Genomic DNA, 22,426 nt, shown 5'->3' with positions numbered 1-22,426 from the left:
AATAAAAAAGGATACTAATAACTAATGAGATCGAGATAGATAATCTTCTAGCATTTCTGTTGCCTAAATTACACTAATCCATATCTTTTATTTACAATAATCATTACTATTTATTTGATTCTATGGGAATCCTTATTATTTTATGGTGATGAATTTACATACAAACATCTCATAAACAAAGTTTCCCTCCTCTGTTAGTCTTTTTTTTTTTTTTTTTTTTAGTATGACAAGTTTTTACGTTAGTTATATAAAAAGTTTTTGCCTTTATGATTGTATGATTGTGTAGATGCATTAATCACAACTTGCCTCCAAAATGACGTTTTGGTTTTTGCCTTTTTGTTTTCAGATTTTGCATATTATCAAAACTCTGCTATAATGATTAATGTAGGATTTTCTAAACCTTTGACTCCCCAACCTCTCTCATGCTTTGCCTCCCCCTCTCAACTTTGACCATATGCTTCCATTCTCTTTCTCTCTTAAAAAAAAACTTTCTTTCTCTTAAAAAAAAAAAAACCTTTAATAGTTAAATTTCCTAAACTACTGCTACTCTCAAATTTTGTTTCCATACTTATAATTTTTTAAAACACCAGGTCAATGGAAGAAACCTATTGCTCTTGTGATCTTTTGTTGTAGCCAGTGGCTATCCATCGCACATTAAGTGGCCTTGACATGTATGAGTTCAAGTTATCTTTTGTTACTTTCAAAAATTCATTTCTTCACTTACAATCGGTAGGGTTAAGATCGTGAAATTCTGTGTTTTGCTATTTCTTTTGTAGGTTGTGTTATTGTGTATATCGATTTCCAAAAGATGCTTGAAGTCTAGAACTGAGAAGTTGATAATTGTTTATTTAGTGTAAAAGTCTCATTGTCATTGTCCTTTCAAGATTATTTAATCTTAGCATATGACTTGAGTAGGCTGGTCTTTTCAAAATAAACAAAAGCTAAACATGTTGTAAATCATAAATTGGATTATAGGGATCAAGCAGTTATCATCTAGGTTTTTTTTTATTTTTTATTTTTTATTTTTTTTATACAAAATAAAAATTCTACTCTAACCAAATTTAAGTGTATATGTGTGTGAAGCTCTCTCTTGGAGACTTTGACCCCGGCCCTTGCCCCCATACATCATATCCCACCCCACAAGTACTAATACTTGTGGAGTGACCATCATACGAAGGGTGTACGGTGGTACGATGGAGGGGATTTAGTCAATGGCAATTGAATTTGCAGAGGAAAAACAACACGACTATTCAATCTGCATTAGACTCCAAAGCTTCTTTCTCGAGTAAGTTTCTTGATATTTCAATAAAGAAATACAAATTGACTTTTTTCCTACAATGAATTGAGTTTTGGGTTAATGGTTTTTTTTTTTTTTTTTTTTTGAGGTTTGGTTTAATGATGACTGTATAATTCTATATGATGTGTGTGCTTTCTTTTCTATGAATTTCAATAATGTATGAATTGAGGATTTTAGCATTTGGTTCATTAAGGTTTTTTTTATTTAAAAAAATTCTAAATTTCATCTCTATTTCATTATTTTGTTTAGCTTTTGTTACTTTTTATAATGAATTCATTACTAACAAAGTTCTATGACAATTATGATATAATATATGTACAACATTCTCCAAACTTATCTTACATAAAATATTATAATATTATCCGTGCATCGCACGGACAACTTACTAATATTATATAAATACTAAAAATTATTGCTTAAACAACCCTACTCAACGGCTCCTGTTTTTCTCGTATTTATTAAGTTTGGCATTGAATTGACTGTATGGTATTTACTTTCTTGAAATGGAGTGGTCGGACAGAGTACAGAAGTACTACTGCACTTATTAGTGTGAAAAAACACACAGGTACTGCAAATAGTTATGACGTTTTCATGATGTAATAATGGTTGTAGAATTTGCTGTGGGTCATCTTCCCGTCCATCACTCACGAATGAGTGTGATACAGCTAGCTAGCAGCTCACTCTTTCCCGACTCCCGAGTTGGTATGTCGGTAGGGATGTGTTTTGTTTTCTTATCATGTGAGGTTGGACTTGGGGGGACGCAAAGCTTTGTAAAATATAAACAAATATATACCACATTTTATATGAAAAATCTGATTACATAATTAATATTTATTCATTTTAAAATTATGTTTCTAAAATACGATCTTAGTAGTTTACATCACACTACGGGAGTGGACAATAACAAGTGAGTGTGCAACTCGAAGCGTGTAATAATCATTCCCATAATATCTATTGACCTCGTGAGTCCTCAGTCCTGACACCCTTCATAGATTTTATTTTTTAAATATTAAAGTTTTGATGAATATTCTTATTTATTACCAACAGTGATCTGCTGGTAATACTGTTTGCTAGTATAAAAACATAATGCAAAACCAGACGCTCATTACACCACAACTGAAATGAGGGCAATGGCCGAAGTAGTAAATGGGAGTGAGGGGTCAGCAGCATTGAAAATGAAGATGAGGTTATTAGTGTGGGCTTTGTGGTTGCTGGGGTTAGTTTCCAGCAAATGGATAGATGGTTTTGAGGATTTGAATGTGACAGAGCAGCATTTTTATGACCAGAGTTATGGAGTCTCCTACGCTAGTAAGCCATTGCTGGTGGGTCTTACTCTTATCAATGGAGCTGCTGCCAAAGGCGCTGGTATTCCTTCTTCTTGGCTTTCATTAGTTTTCTCTGTATTTATTACTATTCTATCTCTATTGAATCTTTATGACAAATGATAGGATATTAAGTATAAGTTAACTTGCTCTTTTTATGCTCCATTGCTTGTAATTGTTTCTAGTTACACTGCTAACTCTGTTCATTGGACTCATGCCTCATTTTATTTTAAAATCCTTTTTTCCCTATGAATCTCTCATCTCATAGTAACTATCTTTGTTCTTTTATATTCCTCTCTTTGCTTGACATGTTTCATGCAGAAAATACTATGTTTCTGCGTTTATGTATGTGTATAGACCTGTGCACAGAGGTGCTTTTATATAAGCGTATAGAGCAGGACAAGTAGTATAACAATGCATTCACAATACAATAGTTCAATGGTATTGATAGCTTGCTGCCATAAGGGCCCAAAGGTAGCCTCACGGAAGGTGTGAGGTTCATGATCTGTGATAAGGGCTTGATAAAGAACGAAATTCATGAATGTGCATTGGAGGAGCTCTTAAGTCTTATCCGATGGGAGTGACAAAGCTTGGGAGGGTAATGTCGGCAGGATCCTCGATGCAAGAGGAAGGGACTCAATTGTGGGTGTGATGTCCCAAATTGATTGAGTGTGTGTTGTGGGGTGTGTGCTGAGTCCCACATTGGGCATGTATTGGGGTGATCTGTTCTTTATAAAAAGAACTGCAAGGAGCCACATTATGACTAGAATAGTAGATGTAGATGTAAATAGTGCTTTTACTTTGGCCCTTGCAATGGGAGGAACAACTATGCCAATGGGATTGAGTTAAACAGTAAGGTTGGTTGTTATAAAAACTGTGTATATGATTAGGGCCCTGGACCCTTGGGCCTATATTATAACACATTGCAAAATATCTCAACAGAAATTTCCTAGTTTCTGCATGTGTTATTAATTATCTGATTTCTTATGACGTACCTACATTCAACTATTGCACAATTTTATGAGTTTCTCAATTATTATGCTTAAAAAAGAGAAGGCTTGTATAATATCTGTTGTTGAGGGAATCCCTTATTCTGTTTTTGCACAGTGATTGGTTTCTGTTTCTGTCCATGGATTTGCAGCATGTTCAGTTCAATACCTTGTTATTTTTGGTTCATCTTATAACTGGTTTGTTAGGAGCTTAAGTTTCAGTTGGATCTTTGCCTGGCATTTTTATATGTTTTGAGTTGTTGTATATCTGCTGGTTTGCTGTTTTTACTGCTTAGCAGGGCTTTTATGGTAACTCAGTTATTGTGAAACTGGTCTTCTCTGCTGCAAACCATTGTAATATTTGAAACAAGAATCTGGAAAATCATCACAATTTCATGACTCTTTCTCTCCTGTATGTGCAGTCTGCCTGGATGGAACATTACCAGGCTACCATCTCCACCGAGGATATGGATCAGGAGCAAACAGTTGGCTCATTCAGTTGGAGGTATGTAGCCACACCAAATTTTTTTGACGTAGCATACACTTAACACACGGCAATATGACACCTGTTGTTGTCGTCATCATCCTCCTCGTCATCAGTTCCTTGTCCATAACCAACAGTCGTCATGTCTAGTTCCGTTGGGCACTTTTGTTGCATGACCTAAATATGCAATCATTATCATAAGTTATAGTTGCTTTCAATAATCTTCTCATGTTTTGTTTAAGCATGCTTTTGAAATTAAATTGGTTTTGCAGTTTAAAATTTTTTGCTTTTATGCATTATGTAGCATGACATGAGAACCCTGTTTGCTTGAAAAACTACATATTTTTATAATATAAAGAGCCACAGGCTTAGATAAATAAATGTATTTTTGGACCATCTTCTCTCCAGTCTGAATTTTGCTGAATTTCTCATCATCAGCACAAATTGTTTTTACAATCTGATAGTTAGCAATCACAATCCTCAAAATAGATATAAGTATTTTAGCTTGGAGTTCCTTTATAAATCTGATTGTCAGATGACTCTTTCAATTTGAAATGGAACAAAATACGTAACCTGTATGTGGCTTTCTCCATTTTACTACCTTCAACACTATGTACAGTGCCTTGGACCCAGCCCAATTCCACCACAGCTATCCATATTTCCAGGTACCATCTTCAACACTCAAAAGTCGATTTGCCTAAACCTTCCCCATTGGCAGTATTTTTTTAATCATGGGGGATGAAACGGATTAGTGCTTTGCCCTCAAGGAAAGATGCTACATATTTTTGTGAGGTAAAGTACTTCTATCAACTCATCATTGGGTTTGGAACATTTGACACAATGTGTGTCTAGTACCTGAGGTTTCTTGAATTAGATATTATTAATTTAATTGAATATGAAACACCAGATTGATAAATTTTAAAATTTTGAGAAATTGTGAAAGCTTTTGGGACAAAGTAACCCCGTGCAGATGTCAAGGACTGGAGAATTGGTGGAGCACGGGTTGTCTACCCCTAGTATTTGTCAGGAACTGGGGGTGCTAAGAAGAAGTCTTATGTGTTGAAATTGGGGGCTCGTAAGTAACCTGTCTTCTTGAACTTGAAGATTTCTACAATCTGTATAGCCTCCCCTAATTCTCAAGTAGTCCAATGTCTGGAGCCATGCTGATCCATTTCTTGCAAATTTTCTCCTTATTCATTCAATTCCCTGACCAAATGCAATCCTTGCTAGTTTGATCATCATCATCATCATGTCATTTAAAGCCAGGCCCCTTTCCTGGGTTATGAACTTTTTAGAATCTTAGCCACAGCTTGCAATTGCTGGGTATTACATTCACAAGGGTATAAATTCTTTACAAAGGAATCTGGCTACGTATTTCCTGATCTTATACAAGAGGAGAGACTATTATTTACAATTTCAATCTTGACATCAAGATATATATTTTTTTAGCAATGATCCAGTCGGTTCTTGACCCAGAGGAATAATGCTGGTTTTAATTCCCTATCCTTCCAGGATTTCGGTCCAAACTGAGTTAGGATAGGCAGAAACAAAGAAGATATGTAGAATATTCTCTTGAAAACTTTGTGCCATTATCCTGATTTTGTGTTGATGCTATTGAGTGTGAAAAGTAGCTTTGGTATCTGCTTTTGGAGCTGCTTCCTACTTTAACACATTCTGGTAAATTTAGTAACAAAAACCGGACCCTAATCAATCATTTTATAAACTGTTACTATGAAAAAAATTGTTCTTGATTATGATTCCTGCTGCCACTTCATGCTTCTAATTCCAAGCTCACTTTTTCTCTCAACTTTTGCTATCGATTTCTGTGATCTCCTTGAAAGAAGACTAAGAGATTTTCATTTTCTTACAGGGAGGAGGGTGGTGTGATTCAATTAGAAGTTGTGTTTATCGTAAAAATACTCGTCACGGTTCGTCAACATATATGGAAAGGCAGATACAATTTTCAGGGATATTAAGCAACAAAGCGGAAGAAAATCCAGGTTACATTTCTATCAGCATTATTGCAGAGCTAAATCTAAATAATTAGTTGTCTTGCATTTTTTTCTTCAATTAGCCATTAAAATTATCTTATCTTCTGAATGCAACTGCAATACTCCCAGATTTTTTCAATTGGAACAGAGTCAAACTTCGTTATTGTGATGGTGCATCTTTTAGTGGGGACAGACAATATAAGGTCAGTGGAAATAGATTGAAGAAGAATGGTAATGATAAAACTATTTGGGGGCCAAGAAGTCTTAAGTATATGAAAAATCATTCTTATTATTTTTAATTTGCAGAAATAAAATAAAGCATTTAATAAAAAAAGTGTGTATAAAAATCAAAAGATTTTGTTACGAATGCAATTATTAATCCTAATGTAGCTTTCTTTGTTTTTGTGGTTTTTCTATCATTAGTCCTATTAAAGGTCTTGCAATACTTCTGAGTTTCAGGATTTTCCTCCATCCTCAAATACATTCTTGAATCTGCAGTATCGAAAACACTTTCCTTTCAATAGTTTTTCTCTTACCCAAAAAATCCATATTAAACTAGTTTGTCAGAATAGATTCCAAATGTTCTTCATTATAGATGCTTTGTTCCAATCCTCAATCCCTTTCAAGACAAAATCCCCTTACACTTCCGGAACACATACAAGCTCGCAAGCTATTTTGGATGCAAAGGCAGATTTTTCTATTGAACTTCATCTCAATGGATTTTACATTTTAGGAAGAATAAAAGACTTGCCCAATAGGAATGGATGCTAAACAAGACGGATGAAATAAGAGGGACCATACCAGCAAATGAAAATTTGTTTGATAACCATGAATCAATCTTTGAAATGATTCTGTCTACCAGGGGTTTATAATCAAGCACACTTAGTTTTTCAGGCACCAATGGTGCACCCAAATATCTGACAGGTAGCTGCCCCTCCTCAAAGCCTTGAATGCTGAGACTCTGTTTCTTCTAAGCTTGAGAATGTCCAGCACAAAACACTGAACTTTGCAGATGATTTGCTGCCAATCCAACAATACTCTTGAATTCCTAAAGCACCTCACTAATATAACAGACTTGTTATCAGCAGTCAAGAATACGAATAAATCATATGCCAAGCACAAATTTTTAATGGGAGGTTTGAGCATTTTGGATGAAATCTGAAAGTCTTATCTTCTTGTTTGCTCAATGCAACAATCTTGAAAGAAATTCCATGATGATTACAAATAAGGGGACAATGAATGCCCCGTCTCAGCAAAAGACATGCATTTTTTCTAATCATAAGCTACTAAAGAAGATTTCCTCTTAAATGAACAACTATTAGGTTGGTTGGATCAACAAGATGCCATGCTTGTGGATGAATGAATATTGACTTCATTTTTGTTTCCCAGGCAGGAAAATTGTATCTTCGAGGACAACGAATATGGTTGGCTGCTATGGAAGATTTGATGTCAAAGGGAATGCGCTATGCTACTCAGGTTTGTGTTCGATCAATTTTAAAACAAATTTAGTTTCATTTTCAGATTCCTGTGTTACTTATATACATCTTATATTTGTTGCTTAGGCTCTTCTATCTGGATGCTCTGCTGGTGGTTTGGCATCTATTCTACATTGTGATGAATTTCGGGGACTATTTCCTTGGACCACTAAAGTCAAGTGCCTGAGTGATGGTGGATTATTCCTTGACACGTATATACCTTGTAACATGGCATCATTTGACTTACTATTCTTTTATTTCGCTCATATCATAATGGTCTTTCCTGGAGTTGCAGAATTGATGTATCTGGTAGGCGCACTTTGAGAACTATGTTCAGAGGTGTGGTTTGGTTACAGGTATTTTTTTCTTCTATTTTTTTTGGGGGGTGGGGGCACATGTTTCTTGATGTTGGTTTGAGTTTTTTCCTAGGAAGCTATGATGCAATGCACTATTATCAGATAAAGAAAAAGAAAAAAAGCAAATAAAGGCAAACTTTCTTGACAATATGGTTGGGTTGTTAAGAAACATGTTCATAAAATGATTATAGCTGAAATGAGAATATTAGGATGTGAAGAAACATGTTCGTTAGTCTGTTGAGGATCCATAGCTTGCACCAAATTTGTAGGACTAATTCTTGGTTGTTATTGTTGTTGTTTCGTTGGCAATGTAATTAGGAAATTTGAACATACACTTTCCTACATTTCCCCATACACCAAAATGCAGTTGATGGTAATCACCTTGTTGTCTTTGAAAAGGAACCAAGCGTACAGATATGAATTTTGATGATGGTAGTAATAATCAGCTTCAAAAGTAGTGAGTTGGTGACTGATTATATTTCTGAGGGTGCAACTTAACCACCATCTTCTCCACCCCCCCCCCCCCCTCCTTTTTCTTCTTCCTACCTTACATCACACAAACAGAAAATAATAAAAGAAATCAGAATACTCATGCTTCTCAAACACGGGGGAAAAAAAAACTCAATTACTAAGTAACTAAATGGGGGTTCATAAATCTCTATCTATTATGATGAAAATCTTGTTGTATGATGTTTATGTTTGTCTTCTGAGATAAAATTGGAATTACAATCACACATAAGTTCTCATAAAAACTCTCAAATATAAACTAACCAAAAAACTCAACACATCCAAATGTGCCCTCACACTAACATGCTCGACAAAACTTACTTTTAAACTCTCTTACTAGACAAAGCTTTGTTTCTTACTCTCACACATATGCAACAAAGCTATACCACCACTCTATTTATAGGGAATAAAATGCCTCCCTACTTCTTTTATTTTCAATTGAGACTACTATCTTTAATAGATTAGTGCACCTCCAAATCATTCTTCTAACCGATGTGGGATACCAAAATTGATATATTATTATTTTAGGCTATCTTAGACAACAGAAGTTCAGTGTTAGTGACCAACTAATTTAATGATGGCCATGACATTGAGTTTTCAAAAATGTATAACTTGCAGGGTGTGCAGAAAAGTCTTCCAAGGAGTTGTACCAACCACCTCAATCCAACCTTGGTAATTCTTTCTTATTTAAATCCAATCATTAGATTAGTAGAACCACAGGAAATTTAAGTTGCCCTCGTGTCTGAAAATCTTAATAATTATCTTTTATTTTCTTCCTCAATTTTCAGTGCTTCTTCCCTCAGCACTTAATTGCCGATATTAAAACCCCACTTTTTCTTCTCAATGCGGCTTATGATATGTGGCAGGTATGTCCTACATTTAATTTATCCTTCAACCATTTAGGAAATAATTAGTCAAGATTCAGAATTTCTACTATTCCAACTGCATCATTAAAATTGCAAATGAATATGTCAAGTGGATCTTGTTTACATATATCCTTAGGTTTCATAGTGTAGTATAATTGTCCAAAATTGGGAAAGAATATGTCCTTCACATTTTTAGAATCATCATATTGGACTCTTCATATCACTTATAAAAATTTTGCGTGTTGGCAAAGAAATTGTTGTAGCCAGTCCCTTGTCTTTTCTGTGGTACACAGATTTTGCATAAGTTCGAAGCCTCTATTTGCATGCTGCAAGATAACTACTTGTCTTTTTTAAAAATGATCTATTGCCAAGAGCCTTGTATCTCAATAGCATTGCCTCCTCTACTTTATAAGGAGAATCAGGGTTTGAATCCTGCCTCCCCCATTGTTGAAAACTTGAAATTATTGATATATATATATATATATATATAATTATGTACTTGAGTATTTTGTCCCCTTAATCAGATCCAGGCCAGTTTAGCTCCACCATCAGCTGATCCTCATGGCCATTGGCATGCATGCAGAAAAAATTATGCACATTGCACTCTATCGCAGATTCAATTTTTCCAGGGTGATCTCATTAGATTCTTTTTCTTTCAGCCTCTTTATGCTTTTAGTTTCAAATGTCAGTGTTAACCAATTAATCACTATATTTTTTTGCTTCTATACTACCTTCAACTGTAATAGTAACATTTATCTGTGTTGCCTGTCTTGAATAAAATAGGTTTCCGAAATCAAATGCTGAATGCCGTAAAAGGCTTCTCAAGCTCCAATAAAAATGGGTTATTCATAAATTCATGTTTTGCCCATTGCCAGACTGAGAGACAGGATACATGGTTTGCTCAGAAGTCTCCCCATATAGGAAACAAGGCATGTCTAATCTCAATTACTACTACTTCCTTTTTCTTATAATTTTGTACAGAAAATATCTAAACAACGAAAAAAAATACTCTTGCCCTAGTCAAAAGCCTCGTATTTATTGGCTTTCAACCAATTTTCTGGAGGAGCCTAGCAATGTTTTGGAAAATTTGAACCATCTCTGGGTGCAAATCCTAGGTAGAAGATGATTTTGATTCTACTAGCTTACATTTGCTTGGAAAAAATCTTTGTAGCAAAGTAACTTACTCTTGTATTCAATGTGCTTTTATATTACTCTATTAGTGATTCTATGGTCTATTTTTACCTAGTAATAGGTTTAAATTCTAGTCTTAGATTGAAAATATCCCGTTCTAGACTTTCCTCATTCTGATAGGTGATTTAATCCGAGGCTCTCTGATCAATAGGTTGCAGATATCAAGTGTCTTATGTTTGCAAATAACCTGACTCAGTATTATTACCCAGAAATTACCTTGAGCATATAATATTTTGTTCTTAATCAATCATGTATTTGGCTGTAGTCTCCTTTTAGTGCAATCAATTAAGGCCTAGGAAAAGGATTTCTTTTGGCCATTGCTCTTCTTAACCGCAAGAGGGAATACAATTTATAGTCCGTATGGCTGGCATAGCAAAAGGTTACCTTTGAAAAGAAACTATGAACCGAAATCTAGTGCATTGTACTCATTAAGTTTCTCTAATAAAAGAAATGAAGGATGTAGGTGCCATCCTTTTGTCTTAATAGCTACCACTGAGGTCACAAATCCACTCTAACCAAATGTTATATATATTTCCAGTATTTTGTCACAAGCCTATTTTCACTCACTATTGCTGATTAACTTGCAGGGGGTTGCAGAATCTGTTGGAAATTGGTATTTTGACCGAGCTGAGATTAAGGCTGTTGATTGCCCATTTCCTTGTGACAAAACCTGCCATAATCTCGTGTTTAAGTGAGAGAATAGCTAGAATATCATTATCTATTGTTACTCTTCTCGTAAATTATATTGAAATGAAATGCATAATTCAATTGTAACGATAATAAGACCTGCTGAGAAGTATTAAGGCTGATCAGCAAGCTTAATTCATGTTTTCATGTTTCTCTTATATTCAATCTATTCATGTAAACATCTATATGGTTCTTTCTACCTTTTCTCTGAAAGCTGTAATATTGAGCACAGCGCACCGAATTGCCAAAAGGCCCAAAACTAACAAAAAGAAAGTAAAAACAAGAGGCAATGTATATATAGTCAGCTAAATCCTAGAGTAGAAGGATTGGGCTTGAGTAAAAGCAAGGGTTTAGCATACCATATATAACATGTATATATAATAAGCTAAGCTCTATACTAAAAGGATTGAGCTTGAGTCTATTATATTGGGCTAATATATCTCTAACAGACAAAATTGACACTAAGGGAAAAAATATGAATGGTATTGATCTAACCTCATTGAAAACTAGGTTCTATGACTTGCACAATTTCTTTTATTTCTATAAAGTAACAATTTGGCCAACCAAATTCCTTGTTGATGCAGAGGATAAACCCACAACTGACATCAGTCCAGAATTCTTAGTGGGAACAATAGGATCAAACTTTACTAAGCTAAATCAATTCAGCTTGCACATTGGGTGTTCTTTATACGGTTGCCTGACTCATCATCTTGCGATGTGTGGGTTTCTCTCAATCTAGCAAACCACCCCCCACCCCCCCCCCCCCCCACCACTTTGAAAGTTTGTGCAATCATTGCACAATATTCACTCAAGCAAACTCGCTTGTGCCTTGCTGGATACCCGCTTGAACAAACCCCATTCTAATCGACCCTAACCCTCCTCGACTAGATCCTCCCATCCCATAATTACTTGATCCAAGAGTGGTGCTGCCAAGCCCAATTTAAGGTATGCACCTGCTGCTTTTGTTGCTACTAACATTTTTAACCTTCTTCTTTCAGTCAGGGACACAATGTCACAAACACTCAGAATGGAGAAAAGCTAGGAGTAGAGAGTTCATGACTTCAATGTAATCAAATCTGGTACTAGTCAACCACCATTACTATTGGAGTTCTCTAAGGAAGCAATCACATTCCATTTTCCAAGAATCACTCTTTGTATAAATGCTTTTGAAATTTAAAACTCTTGATGCATTAGATTAATTTGTATGATAAAAGGGATGTGACCTTACTATACTTTATGAATGCAAATAGAGATTTTTTAATTTTTTTTGGCAATAAGGGTCAAGATGTAAATTTCAGATGCCAAAATGGTTGTTTGCCCTTAAACCTTGGTGTCACAACGAATGTTCACGCTGAACTGCAGGCAGTTCGTGATGGGTTTCAAGTTTCAACTGTCATGGGCAAAGGGCTAACAGCCTAACATCATGTTTGAAACTGATTCTCATTTAGTTTTGTCTTGACTTAACATTTAATGCTCCCTGTTATTTATGATTCTGCTAAATGATTACAAGGAGTTTGTTCGACCAGCATGAACGGGACTACCTCGTCACACGTACTGTGTAGGTAACACTTCTATAAACCTATTGGTAAATTAGAGAGGATATAAGAAGAACATGAAGTTGGAGGTAATTTGCAGGCTAGCATAATTTTGAGAGAGAATATCGTTAGTTAGCAAGGTTTTGAAACTATTTAGGAAACTAGCATCTCAAGTCTTTGAAGCTCAAGTTCGGTGACAAAATCGAGCCTCAAAGACTCGAGTTCTAGTGTTGAGGTGGAGTAATTTATCCACGTGGAACTCGAGTTTCTCAGACTAGAGAAGTATCTGCAGAACGAAGATGAAGATGAATACAATCTGAAGAACCGAAGAACTAGATCCGAAGGAAGAAGAAGAATGATCTGGAAAATGTAGATCCGAAGAACGCAGAACGATCTGAACAAAGATTTGGAGTTGAAAATGCAAAACTGAAAAACAGAGGAGCAGAACTGGAAAACATAGGATAACGCAGAACTAAAAAAACAGAGGAACTCAAGTATTATAAACTCGAGTTTTACGTGGATTCCACGTGGATAATTTTTGTTTGCCAGCTCAGGAACTTGAGCATTTAAAACTCGAGTTCTATCAAGAAACTTGAGTCTTAAAAACTCAAGATGCTATTTTTCCACATTGTTTTGCAAAAATCACCACTAACAAAATTGTTAAAAATTTAAGGCCAAATGGAAAAAAATTCCATGAAGTTGTTTACAATAGATGTCCACCCTTTTTCTTTTTCTTTTTGTATAAAGTTCTATTATAGGACTTTTTGGACGTGTTCTAAAGCTAAAAAGTTTGTAACCATGGTTGATAATAGAGTATCTATATATATATAAAATCAATTAAAAACATATACTATAGAAATTCGGGGCAGAAAGGGCAAGCAAAACTTGTTATTGCTTAATCACCTTTTCGAGACGGAAAAACTCAAGTGAGATAGTGAGATAAAATAAGTAAAGAGGTTGGGAAATTTTCACCATTCTTACCATCCCACGTATTAGAGGTCTAGAAAAAAGCTTCATCCAAAAACAAAATAAATTATAGTCCTTGTACAAGCAATGCGATGAGACATTTAATAGATCAATAAATAAAAAGAAGGAAAGGTAATATGACAACGTTATCATTCATTGAGCCTAGTTCAAGCATACTCCAATTATTTGCTTTAAGAGTCTTGAACATTCACATTAGAACCAAAAATAAATTAAAAAAACCCTATCAATAAGTCATAATATGCTATGATTTTTTTTTTGGGTGATATTTTGAGAGTTACAACGATAGAGAGAAATAATTTGAACCTTGGTCCTCTTTATAAAAGAGAAAAACTAATGCCACTAAATTATAAGGCTCTTAACTATACTATGTATCATTATATTCATAAAAATGTGGCAATGTTTCTAGTTGAAACTTGAAGCCATGAAATCGTGTTGCTATGCATGGGCTGTCATTGCAACCAATGAAAATCTATGATAACCAAGGAATAAATAATAGTGATTTATTCACTTCACCTTAGAATACTAACATACCACAATTAGAAAAGAAGAATAGATGACATATCATCACTCGAACCTTATAAGACAAATCAACTTGTTAAGGATATATTTTATGTAATTGGCTAATCCTTTGACAATATGTACTTTACTTATAATTTGGTAGATCTAGGATGGGTTTAGCACTAAGTCACTTTCGACAGAAGCTGAATCTATCGAGATCTACGAAATCAAAATTTTTAGATCTAATTTTTAGCCCTAGATGACATGTATGTGTAAAGTTTCTTTTCTCATAATCCTAAACATATATAAGGCTTATTTTAAAGGCCGTTATTATGAAGAACACATGCAGAAAGTGACCTAGTGCCTTATTTTCTCTACAAGAAGTTACTGCGTCTTTTGCGCCTTAAGATTTTGTATCCAAGTACTTGTTGATCTTCATTATTGATGAAGTGAAGAACTTTGCAGCCAACATCTTTAAGTTGTTGGAGTTAGTCACGTACTAGGATCCGTACAAAATGGTGGCATTCATATATTGAAGAGTTCAAAGGTTTTGAAGTGGAAGAAGGTTTCTGCTGTAAGTTCATCTACGAGAATTATAGAGTCTAGGAACAAAGGTTTTATACTAAATCTGAAACTTCTTTTTACTATAGTGAATTGCTTTTCAGGAAGATTTCCCCCCCAAGATTTTTACAGTGAAACTAGTTTGTTTCATTAATTTTCCTAGGTCATCATATCTTGTCTTTTTTACTATTCCGTTGTGCATGATATAGACATGATATTAATGTTTGTTTGTTTTAATATGACTTATTCATAATAAATCTAATTTACAACTTGGGTTAGGTTTAAAACTTGTTAATTCTATCAATTGAGGTTTAAATTTCCCACACAACTAAGAAAAGAATTGAGCAAGTAAAAGTTTAACTAGGAACACCTCAATCAAGATGCATCCTGAGGTTATGACCAAGCATTGAGGCCTAGGTACAAAATCTAGAGAATATTAATAATATTCTCCATTTTGGAAACATGCGGTTTCAAACCGAACCACAAAAATAATGTAAACAATCAACAGTACTAGGTAAATACCCATGCATTTTTACATTTAGGTGCGGTTTGGATAGTTGAAAAGCAGCGCGTTTGCGTTTCCTCTTTTTTTTTTTTTTTTTTTTCTTTCTTCAGCAGAGCGCCTCTTGCACTGTTCATTGTCCATGAACAATGCATTTAGGCATGTGAACAGTAATAATAATAATAATAATAATAATATTAATAATATTATTATTATTATTATTATTATTATTATTTATTTTCAGTTTTCAACAAAATAAACGGTATCCAAATATAACCTTAATTTCATAACTTGCTGATTTGTACAACTGTGAATAATTTACTAAACATAGTTGATTTATGTAAATAAGAGTGGGCAGAAAGTGTCCAATACTCCTAATCACACATTTCAGCTTTCAGCCTGTAAAATTGGGTGTTTCTCTCGAATTATTCCACTAACAAGCCTATAAATTGAAAAACTCTTTCTACCAGAAAAATAAACATTATGTCATTCTAGTTGATAACAGCTATGTAAGATGCCCCCTACTTTCACCGTATTTATAACTCTTATAGCACATTATTTGAAATTATTATGTTGGTGCTACTCAGACCTCTTTCTATTTTTGTCATGCAATCATCTAATCAGCCCATAATCTAATCAACTGCTTCATCATTAGTTATTTATTCAAAAAAAAATCCTAATTGAACGTATTATTAGTTATTCATCCATAGAAATTATTTGAAATTATATCTCCTTTTCTAGTTGTAAAAATCTTATGTTTCCCAGAAATAAAACTTTTTTATCTTAACCACCAAATAAATTTAGCGACCCACTGGTCTTTTTAAATATTAATAAACTGTTTCTTGCGTTTATACATATATGGTTTAGGAAATCTGTTGATTTACATTTGTCTAAATTAAAGGGTCTATGAGAATCCTTAATAAAAATTTATTAACTTGAAAGGCCTAACGTAACAAACACCTTATGCTTCTCAGCTCTTGCTAAACTGATCCTGCTTCGGCTCCACACTTTCATCATTCTTAGGCCTTGTGTTCATAAGAACCTGTTGAAGAATGGATTTAAATTATATATGCAAACATGACACAGATTCTATACAAGTGTGTGTGTGTAAATAAAGCTCTCAGACAGGTACGAGATATTCACCTTCCTAAGCATGATATTTTCATTGACCAGAGTTGAGATCTTCTCTTCTAATTTCGAGTTCCTGTCCTGTAAGTCTTTGGCTCTTGATTCCAGGTCAGTGACATATACCTTCTTCCTTTCTCGGGCTTGTTGAGCAGACACCCTGTTCCTTAGCAACCTATTAAGAGGAGATTATGCTTTCGATCACTCACCATAGTTTCAGCAAGGCCAATACACTTATCTGATCGTATTCAATGATTATTGTATTTAAGAAACCAATTGCATTTCGACGAAGAATATGATGGCCTATTTACCATCTTATTAGCACTTGTTTTACAAGATAAAGGTTCCTTCAATTTGAAGGAATTAATGTATTACATGGCCATTCAAAAGACTTCTATATACACTATAATTACATGACTTATTAAATGATTTAAACAACTCACATAACTATTAAATATATTATATAATTGTCTATTAAAAATTATCTTGTTAGCATATACTTAGTGAGTTAGTGTAATGACCCATTAAATCATTTACACAAGTCACGACATTAATATAGATCTGTGACTCCATCTGGTAAGAAATGAGCTATTATAAGTATTGTCTCACATCCTAATTAGTGTTCTTGCCAACCTTTTTTCTTGAGAATCAATATCATAACCATTAAAAGTGTCTCATCCTATTTCCACAATTTTAACCACAAAATTATAGAAATATAGAAAAGTGTTAAGTTGTAAATTCCTTGTTTTGTGTTGGTTTTATTCCGTGCTTATTTTCTTGTATTTTCATGCTTAATATCTATGTATTTTGTGGCCTTTATTTGTAATTGGGTTGGGTTAGAAATCACAAGAAGAGCAGCTAGACGTGCTAACTCGTGAGATGACTCGCCAGACCAAGTAACTCGTGACTAGTGCATATGACTTACACGTGAGAAGTTTCAAAAAGCAATCAATAGGAAATTCGCGAGACAGCCTGTCCCATGAGTAGCTTGTTACTGGAAAGAATTCTATTATTTTTCGCTCACCTGTTGTACCTTTTTATACCCCATACATATACACTCATTTCTCACTATTTTGACCTAGAGACCCCCACTTGAGAGTTGAGAGAATTTTAATCTACTCTCTTACCTCTCACCATTGCCATACCTTTGAGAGGAGATTAACCCAAGTACAAACATCACCATCCATTGAGTGTTACAAGTGAATTGGTTGTTGGGAAACATTAGAGAAAGCCATTTTTGCCATTGAGGCTTGAAGATGCAACTAGGTTTGGTTGCGGGATCTAGAAAGTTAGTTGAAGACAAGACTCCAAGATGTCCGTTGGTAGCTCGAACTTAGAGGGCCCAAGTACATTAGATAGCTTAGGCTTAGAGGGTTTTTATGTATTCTTGTACTCTAACTTATTCACTAGTAGATCATTTCAGACTCAAGGGACCATAGAGAAGTTTTCATTCTAGACACTCCAGTGTTCCTCTTCAATATCACATTAGGTGTTATCTTGGGTTTGCTTATCTTTACATTCTACCCTTTACGTATTGCATTGTTTAATTATGTTTTATTCATGTAATTGTTGAGTTCCATGTTTAGCTGATTTGGTTAATTGTGTAAATTCCGCTTTAATTGTTATACGGGTGGTGATAGATTGGTAATAATGAGCCAATCCACCATCACCACGTGTCCAAGGCATATCAGATAATAAGAAAAGAAAGACAAAAAGATATATATATAAATGAGAAAGTATGTAGCTATTAGTTATTGTACATGCATCCAAGATAGTGGGTAAAAATAATGATAAAATCAGTCAAGGACTACTACAACTGCAGCAACAAATCCCAGCCATATGCTACAAGTTTTGGCCATATTACAGTAGATGACCAGCTTGTTAAAGCAGCATTATTGCGTGTAGTACAAGCACAAGCACAAGCACAAGCACTCTTGACAAAGAAGCACCAAATGCAGGTTGTCCTATTTTATTAAGACTCTACCTTGTCTTTCTCTAAAGGGAAGGCAACACCTTAGCCATTAGGAATGTGACACATGCCCACCTCCACCACAATAAAAGAATGAAGGGCTCAAGGAAGAAAAGGATAATAAATGACCAGCTCTCTCTCTCTCTCTCTCTCTCTCTCTCTCTCTCTCTCTCTCTCTCTCTCTCTCTCTCTCTCTCCAGTGGAAGCCTCTTCTCGCCTTCTCTTTCTCTCTTATCTTTATTGTTTATCCTCTCTCTTTCTCCATTGTAACATAATACCCCATTGTAACTATTTTCTAAAAATAGTGGAATATTCAAATGGTTTGTGTCCGTGGTTTTCCCCCTCTCCAAATATAGAGGGTTTCTACGTTAAAAAAATCTATTTATATTTCTCTTGCACTTTCAATTTCTGCTACTTTACTTTCTCATTATTAATCGCTGATGTTTGATTGGTGTGTAAATGCCGTGATAGAAATCTAGTGCCTTACCAAATCAAGACTACCATGTACAATTGTAATTAGCTTAAAATTGATTAAACGGTAATTAAAACTTGGAGTCTAAAATAGTACCTTATTATTTAGGCATTGTACTATCAAAAAGCTTCTAATAAATGTGTTAAAAATATTGGGTCAAACCGAAAACAATTAGAGTATGCCCAATAGTGGGCTGAATCCAATCTATTGCCAAAGAGTTTGTATGTCGACTTCGTATCCTTTGGTTGTCTATATAGAGGGGGGTGACGCTTATTTGTGCAACTTATAGGATTTTCACGTGTGGTGTTATAGAGAACAACACATTAAGAAACATCTCTCTCTCTCTCTCTCTCTCTCTCTCTCTCTCTCTCATCAATTTCATCAAAGTATGTAGGTTGTGGATGATGTGTGTCTTGTTCTTGCAACAAATACACCGTTGAGACTCATAATAAATCCAGGGAGATATATCTTGATTTTCTACAGAATGTCTAATGGTAGGTATGACATAGACTGAAGATGACATATTATTACTGATGCCCTTTAGGTTGTCTGATACTCATATACCGGACTACCTCAAACCGACTTTGATGCAGGGCATTTCAACTAGCTATATCCTAATCCTCTTGTAACTAATTAGTTAGATAGTTAGATGATTTCTTAAGTATTAGTTGATAGGATTTAGACACTTGTCAACCATCTAAAGGTTGCCAACGTCAAACAACTAGTGTAAGTAGTAGAATGTAAGCTCTTTGTAAATTAGTTTTGTATGTAAATGAATTGTAAGACTTTGTGTGCTATTTGGAATTGTATGTTCTTGTAGAAGTACTTATCCACGTATCAATATGTTCTAAGCAACTCAACATTTTTATTGTTTCTAAACCATACACATGTTGTAAAATTATGGTTTTTACATAACATTTATGTTGGCTTTATTTCATGACAAAAAGTGTTGTAATTGCATTAATTTATTTTCTTGTATTTTGTGGGATTCAATTGTAATGGGTTTAATATTAAGTTGGTAAAGATTGCTCAAGAAGTTGATCTCGCGACTTGGCTCATGACTGCAGCACCCGCGAAATGCCATGTGGGGAGCACATATGGAAGTTCAAGAGTCAGTGTATCTCGCGATCTAGCCAACCCACGAGATAACCAAACAATTGGGATTCTAAGTGTCATTCTTATACCCTTCACTCATACTATATATACGCTTATTACCTACAAAATTGTAAGCAGACTATTCAAAAGAAAACCCTAGAGAGGTTTTGACAACACCCACCTTTTAGAAAGAACTACTCATCCTCAAGTGAGAAATCCTTGTAGTCTTTTTTCCTTCCTCTCTCCCATTGTCATACCTTGAGTAAAGATTTGTACTCAAACACAACTCACACACATTTAGAGTGTAGACCACCTTTTAGAGAGAACTACTCATCCTTAAGTGAGAAATCCTTGTAGTCTTTTCTCCTTCCCCTCTCCCATTGTCATATATTGAGAAAAAATTTGTACCCAAACACAACCCACACACATTTAGAGTGTAGAGTGTTTTGGAGCTTGGGAAGCATTGGGTCTTTTCCAAAATAAGCTAGTGAGGCTTGGCGGTATAATCGGGCAGTATTGCGGGATTTAAGAAGCTAGTGAAGACAAGACTTCGAGAAGTTCATTGGTAGATGGAGCTTGAAGGGCTCAAGTACTTTGTGTAGATTAGACTTGGAATGTTTTTTTTGGTTATCCTTGTAAACTTATTCACTAGTAGATCATTTCAGCTTGGAGAGCCGTCGAGTTCTTCAGTTTTCCTCTTCGATAACACATCACCATGTTATCATGTGTTTGAGTATCTTTTTCCTACTGCCCTTTAAATATTTTCCTTGCACTAATTTGTTCATTCATGCAATTGTTGAGAGCTTTGATTAATTAATTTGCTAATCATGTCTATTTTGCATTAAGTGTGCGTTTGGATGTGGATTAAAATTATAAATTATTTTACTATTTCGTTTATTTTTCTACTATTTATAGACCTCATTGCACTTTTTAGCACTATTCATGGCTCCATTATACTATTTCAACTAACTTTTACCTTTATTTATAGTACTTTCAGCAATAAGTTTTCAATTTCAACAAAATAAGTAGTATCTAAACAGACCCTAAGTATGTTAAGCTTAAAATTAATCAAGCTACAATTAAAATTGAGGTCTAAACAAGCTCTAGTTGTTTTACTATCGAGCTTTCACATGTTAATCTCCTCCTAATTAGGTTTAGATATTTTTGTAGTTGGTCTTCTGATAGTGATCCTTGTGGTACAAGGGTCTTAGATTACCTTGTTAATTAACTTATTTCTATATGTATAATTTTTTTTAAACGTCACTCTTTTTTTAACAATAATTGTATTTTTGCCATCTTTTAGCAACAAAAAAAAAAAAAAAAAAGCTAATCCAAATAAACCATAAAATTAATTCATTGCAATACTAAAACCAATCGTATGATTTTCCCTTTTCTTTCTAGGTTGAATGCTATATAAAAAGAAAAAAAGAAAAACATGTACAATAAAAGCTAGCTATATAATTATAATCTGATAAATATTAATAAATGGGTTTATTCATCCAAAAATTAAGCAGAAAAAGAAGATTAAGATACCTCTTGAGACGTCTGTATTCTTTATCAACAGGGTTTCTTCCCCTGCGACGCCTACCAGATAACCCAGAAGTACTGTGGTGCTGAGTCTCTGCACTATTATTTTCCTTACTATTACCAAAAACATTAGAGATGTCAGAAGAATTCATAGTTGGTGGAGTTTCCACGTCTGGAACTGTGAACAAATCTTCATCACTCTCTTCTGAAAATCAAAAATTAACCAATGCTAATAAAATATATATATATATATATTATATAATAATTAATTATGGACATGAATACAAACAAATATTGATGAAAAATATATATATATCATATGCACTAACCTACTTTACTCTGCTTGTGTGGAAAGAGAGAATGGGGAAAAGCGTTGCCGCTGTTATTACTATCTGAAGCTCTTGGAAGAGACATCTTTAGCTCTCAGTGATCTCAGTGATGCTCTGACTCAATCAGAAATGAATGTGATGCAGTTTTGGGCTCTCTTTCTCTCTCGTCTTTGCTTGGACATTTTGTCATCTTTGAAGGGCAAAGTTTTGGTTCATAAACGAACACGTTGATATATAGAAAGCCGCCACTTTTTTCCTTTCCATATTCATATGTGAATTAAATACTTTTTTTTTTTTTTTTGTGAATTAAATACTATTGATTCTACTTTTCTCCTCAAAGTTACTATTTCTTTCTCTTTCTTTGATTTTCTTCGTAAATGAATAGAAAGAACAGAAAAAGACAAATGAAGGTTGACATGTAATTAAGATCAAGTTTCAGCTTCTTCTATGCTCGTTGATTGGTCTTTTCAAGAAATTGCCTAGCCAGGTTTGCTGGCCCAAGTGATACTAGGAAATCTACAGAATCTGCTAAATAAGTTTTAAAAACTGAAGTCACAATGATTATATCCTTTTTATTATATATCCAAGTATTTTGTAGTAAAATTTATTGTATTTTTTCTAATAATTCAATAATTACAATAATAAAAGGAAGATTTATTTG

At 34.3% G+C, this 22,426-nt stretch overlaps 2 protein-coding genes across 6 annotated transcripts; one reads left to right on the top strand and one right to left on the bottom strand.

Annotated features, from left to right (window-relative positions):
- Window positions 1–2,163: 2,163 nt before the first annotated feature.
- LOC142626100 (pectin acetylesterase 10-like) lies at window positions 2,164–11,362 on the top strand. Of its 5 annotated transcripts, none has more exons than XM_075799881.1 (13): window positions 2,164–2,259; window positions 2,345–2,662; window positions 4,031–4,113; window positions 5,963–6,092; window positions 6,213–6,286; window positions 7,473–7,559; window positions 7,646–7,770; window positions 7,854–7,914; window positions 9,040–9,093; window positions 9,210–9,287; window positions 9,812–9,917; window positions 10,071–10,216; window positions 11,066–11,362. In XM_075799881.1, exons 2-13 carry the CDS (start codon window positions 2,419–2,421, stop codon window positions 11,171–11,173), a joined length of 1,296 nt encoding a protein of 431 aa, XP_075655996.1. In that variant the 5' UTR covers window positions 2,164–2,259; window positions 2,345–2,418; the 3' UTR covers window positions 11,174–11,362. The 5 variants fall into 5 exon arrangements, 4 of the variants coding, with proteins under 4 accessions (XP_075655996.1, XP_075655995.1, XP_075655997.1 ...); XM_075799882.1 differs by lacking the exon at window positions 2,164–2,259 and adding an exon at window positions 4,712–4,884 and having other exon boundaries at window positions 2,647–2,662; XM_075799880.1 differs by lacking the exon at window positions 2,164–2,259 and having other exon boundaries at window positions 2,326–2,662.
- A 4,789-nt stretch (window positions 11,363–16,151) lies between these two features.
- On the bottom strand, window positions 16,152–21,966 carry LOC142623815 (transcription factor HY5). Its single transcript, XM_075797272.1, has 4 exons — window positions 21,766–21,966; window positions 21,443–21,641; window positions 16,392–16,548; window positions 16,152–16,290 (listed from the first exon to the last, which is right to left on the bottom strand). Exons 1-4 carry the CDS (start codon window positions 21,848–21,850, stop codon window positions 16,219–16,221), a joined length of 513 nt encoding a protein of 170 aa, XP_075653387.1. The 5' UTR covers window positions 21,851–21,966; the 3' UTR covers window positions 16,152–16,218.
- Window positions 21,967–22,426: the final 460 nt, after the last annotated feature.

Source organism: Castanea sativa, chromosome 2, assembly GCF_040712315.1.
Source record: "Castanea sativa cultivar Marrone di Chiusa Pesio chromosome 2, ASM4071231v1".
NCBI lineage: Eukaryota > Viridiplantae > Streptophyta > Magnoliopsida > Fagales > Fagaceae > Castanea > Castanea sativa.
Note: the sequence above shows the minus strand (reverse complement) of the source record. Positions and strands in the feature narration are given on the sequence as shown.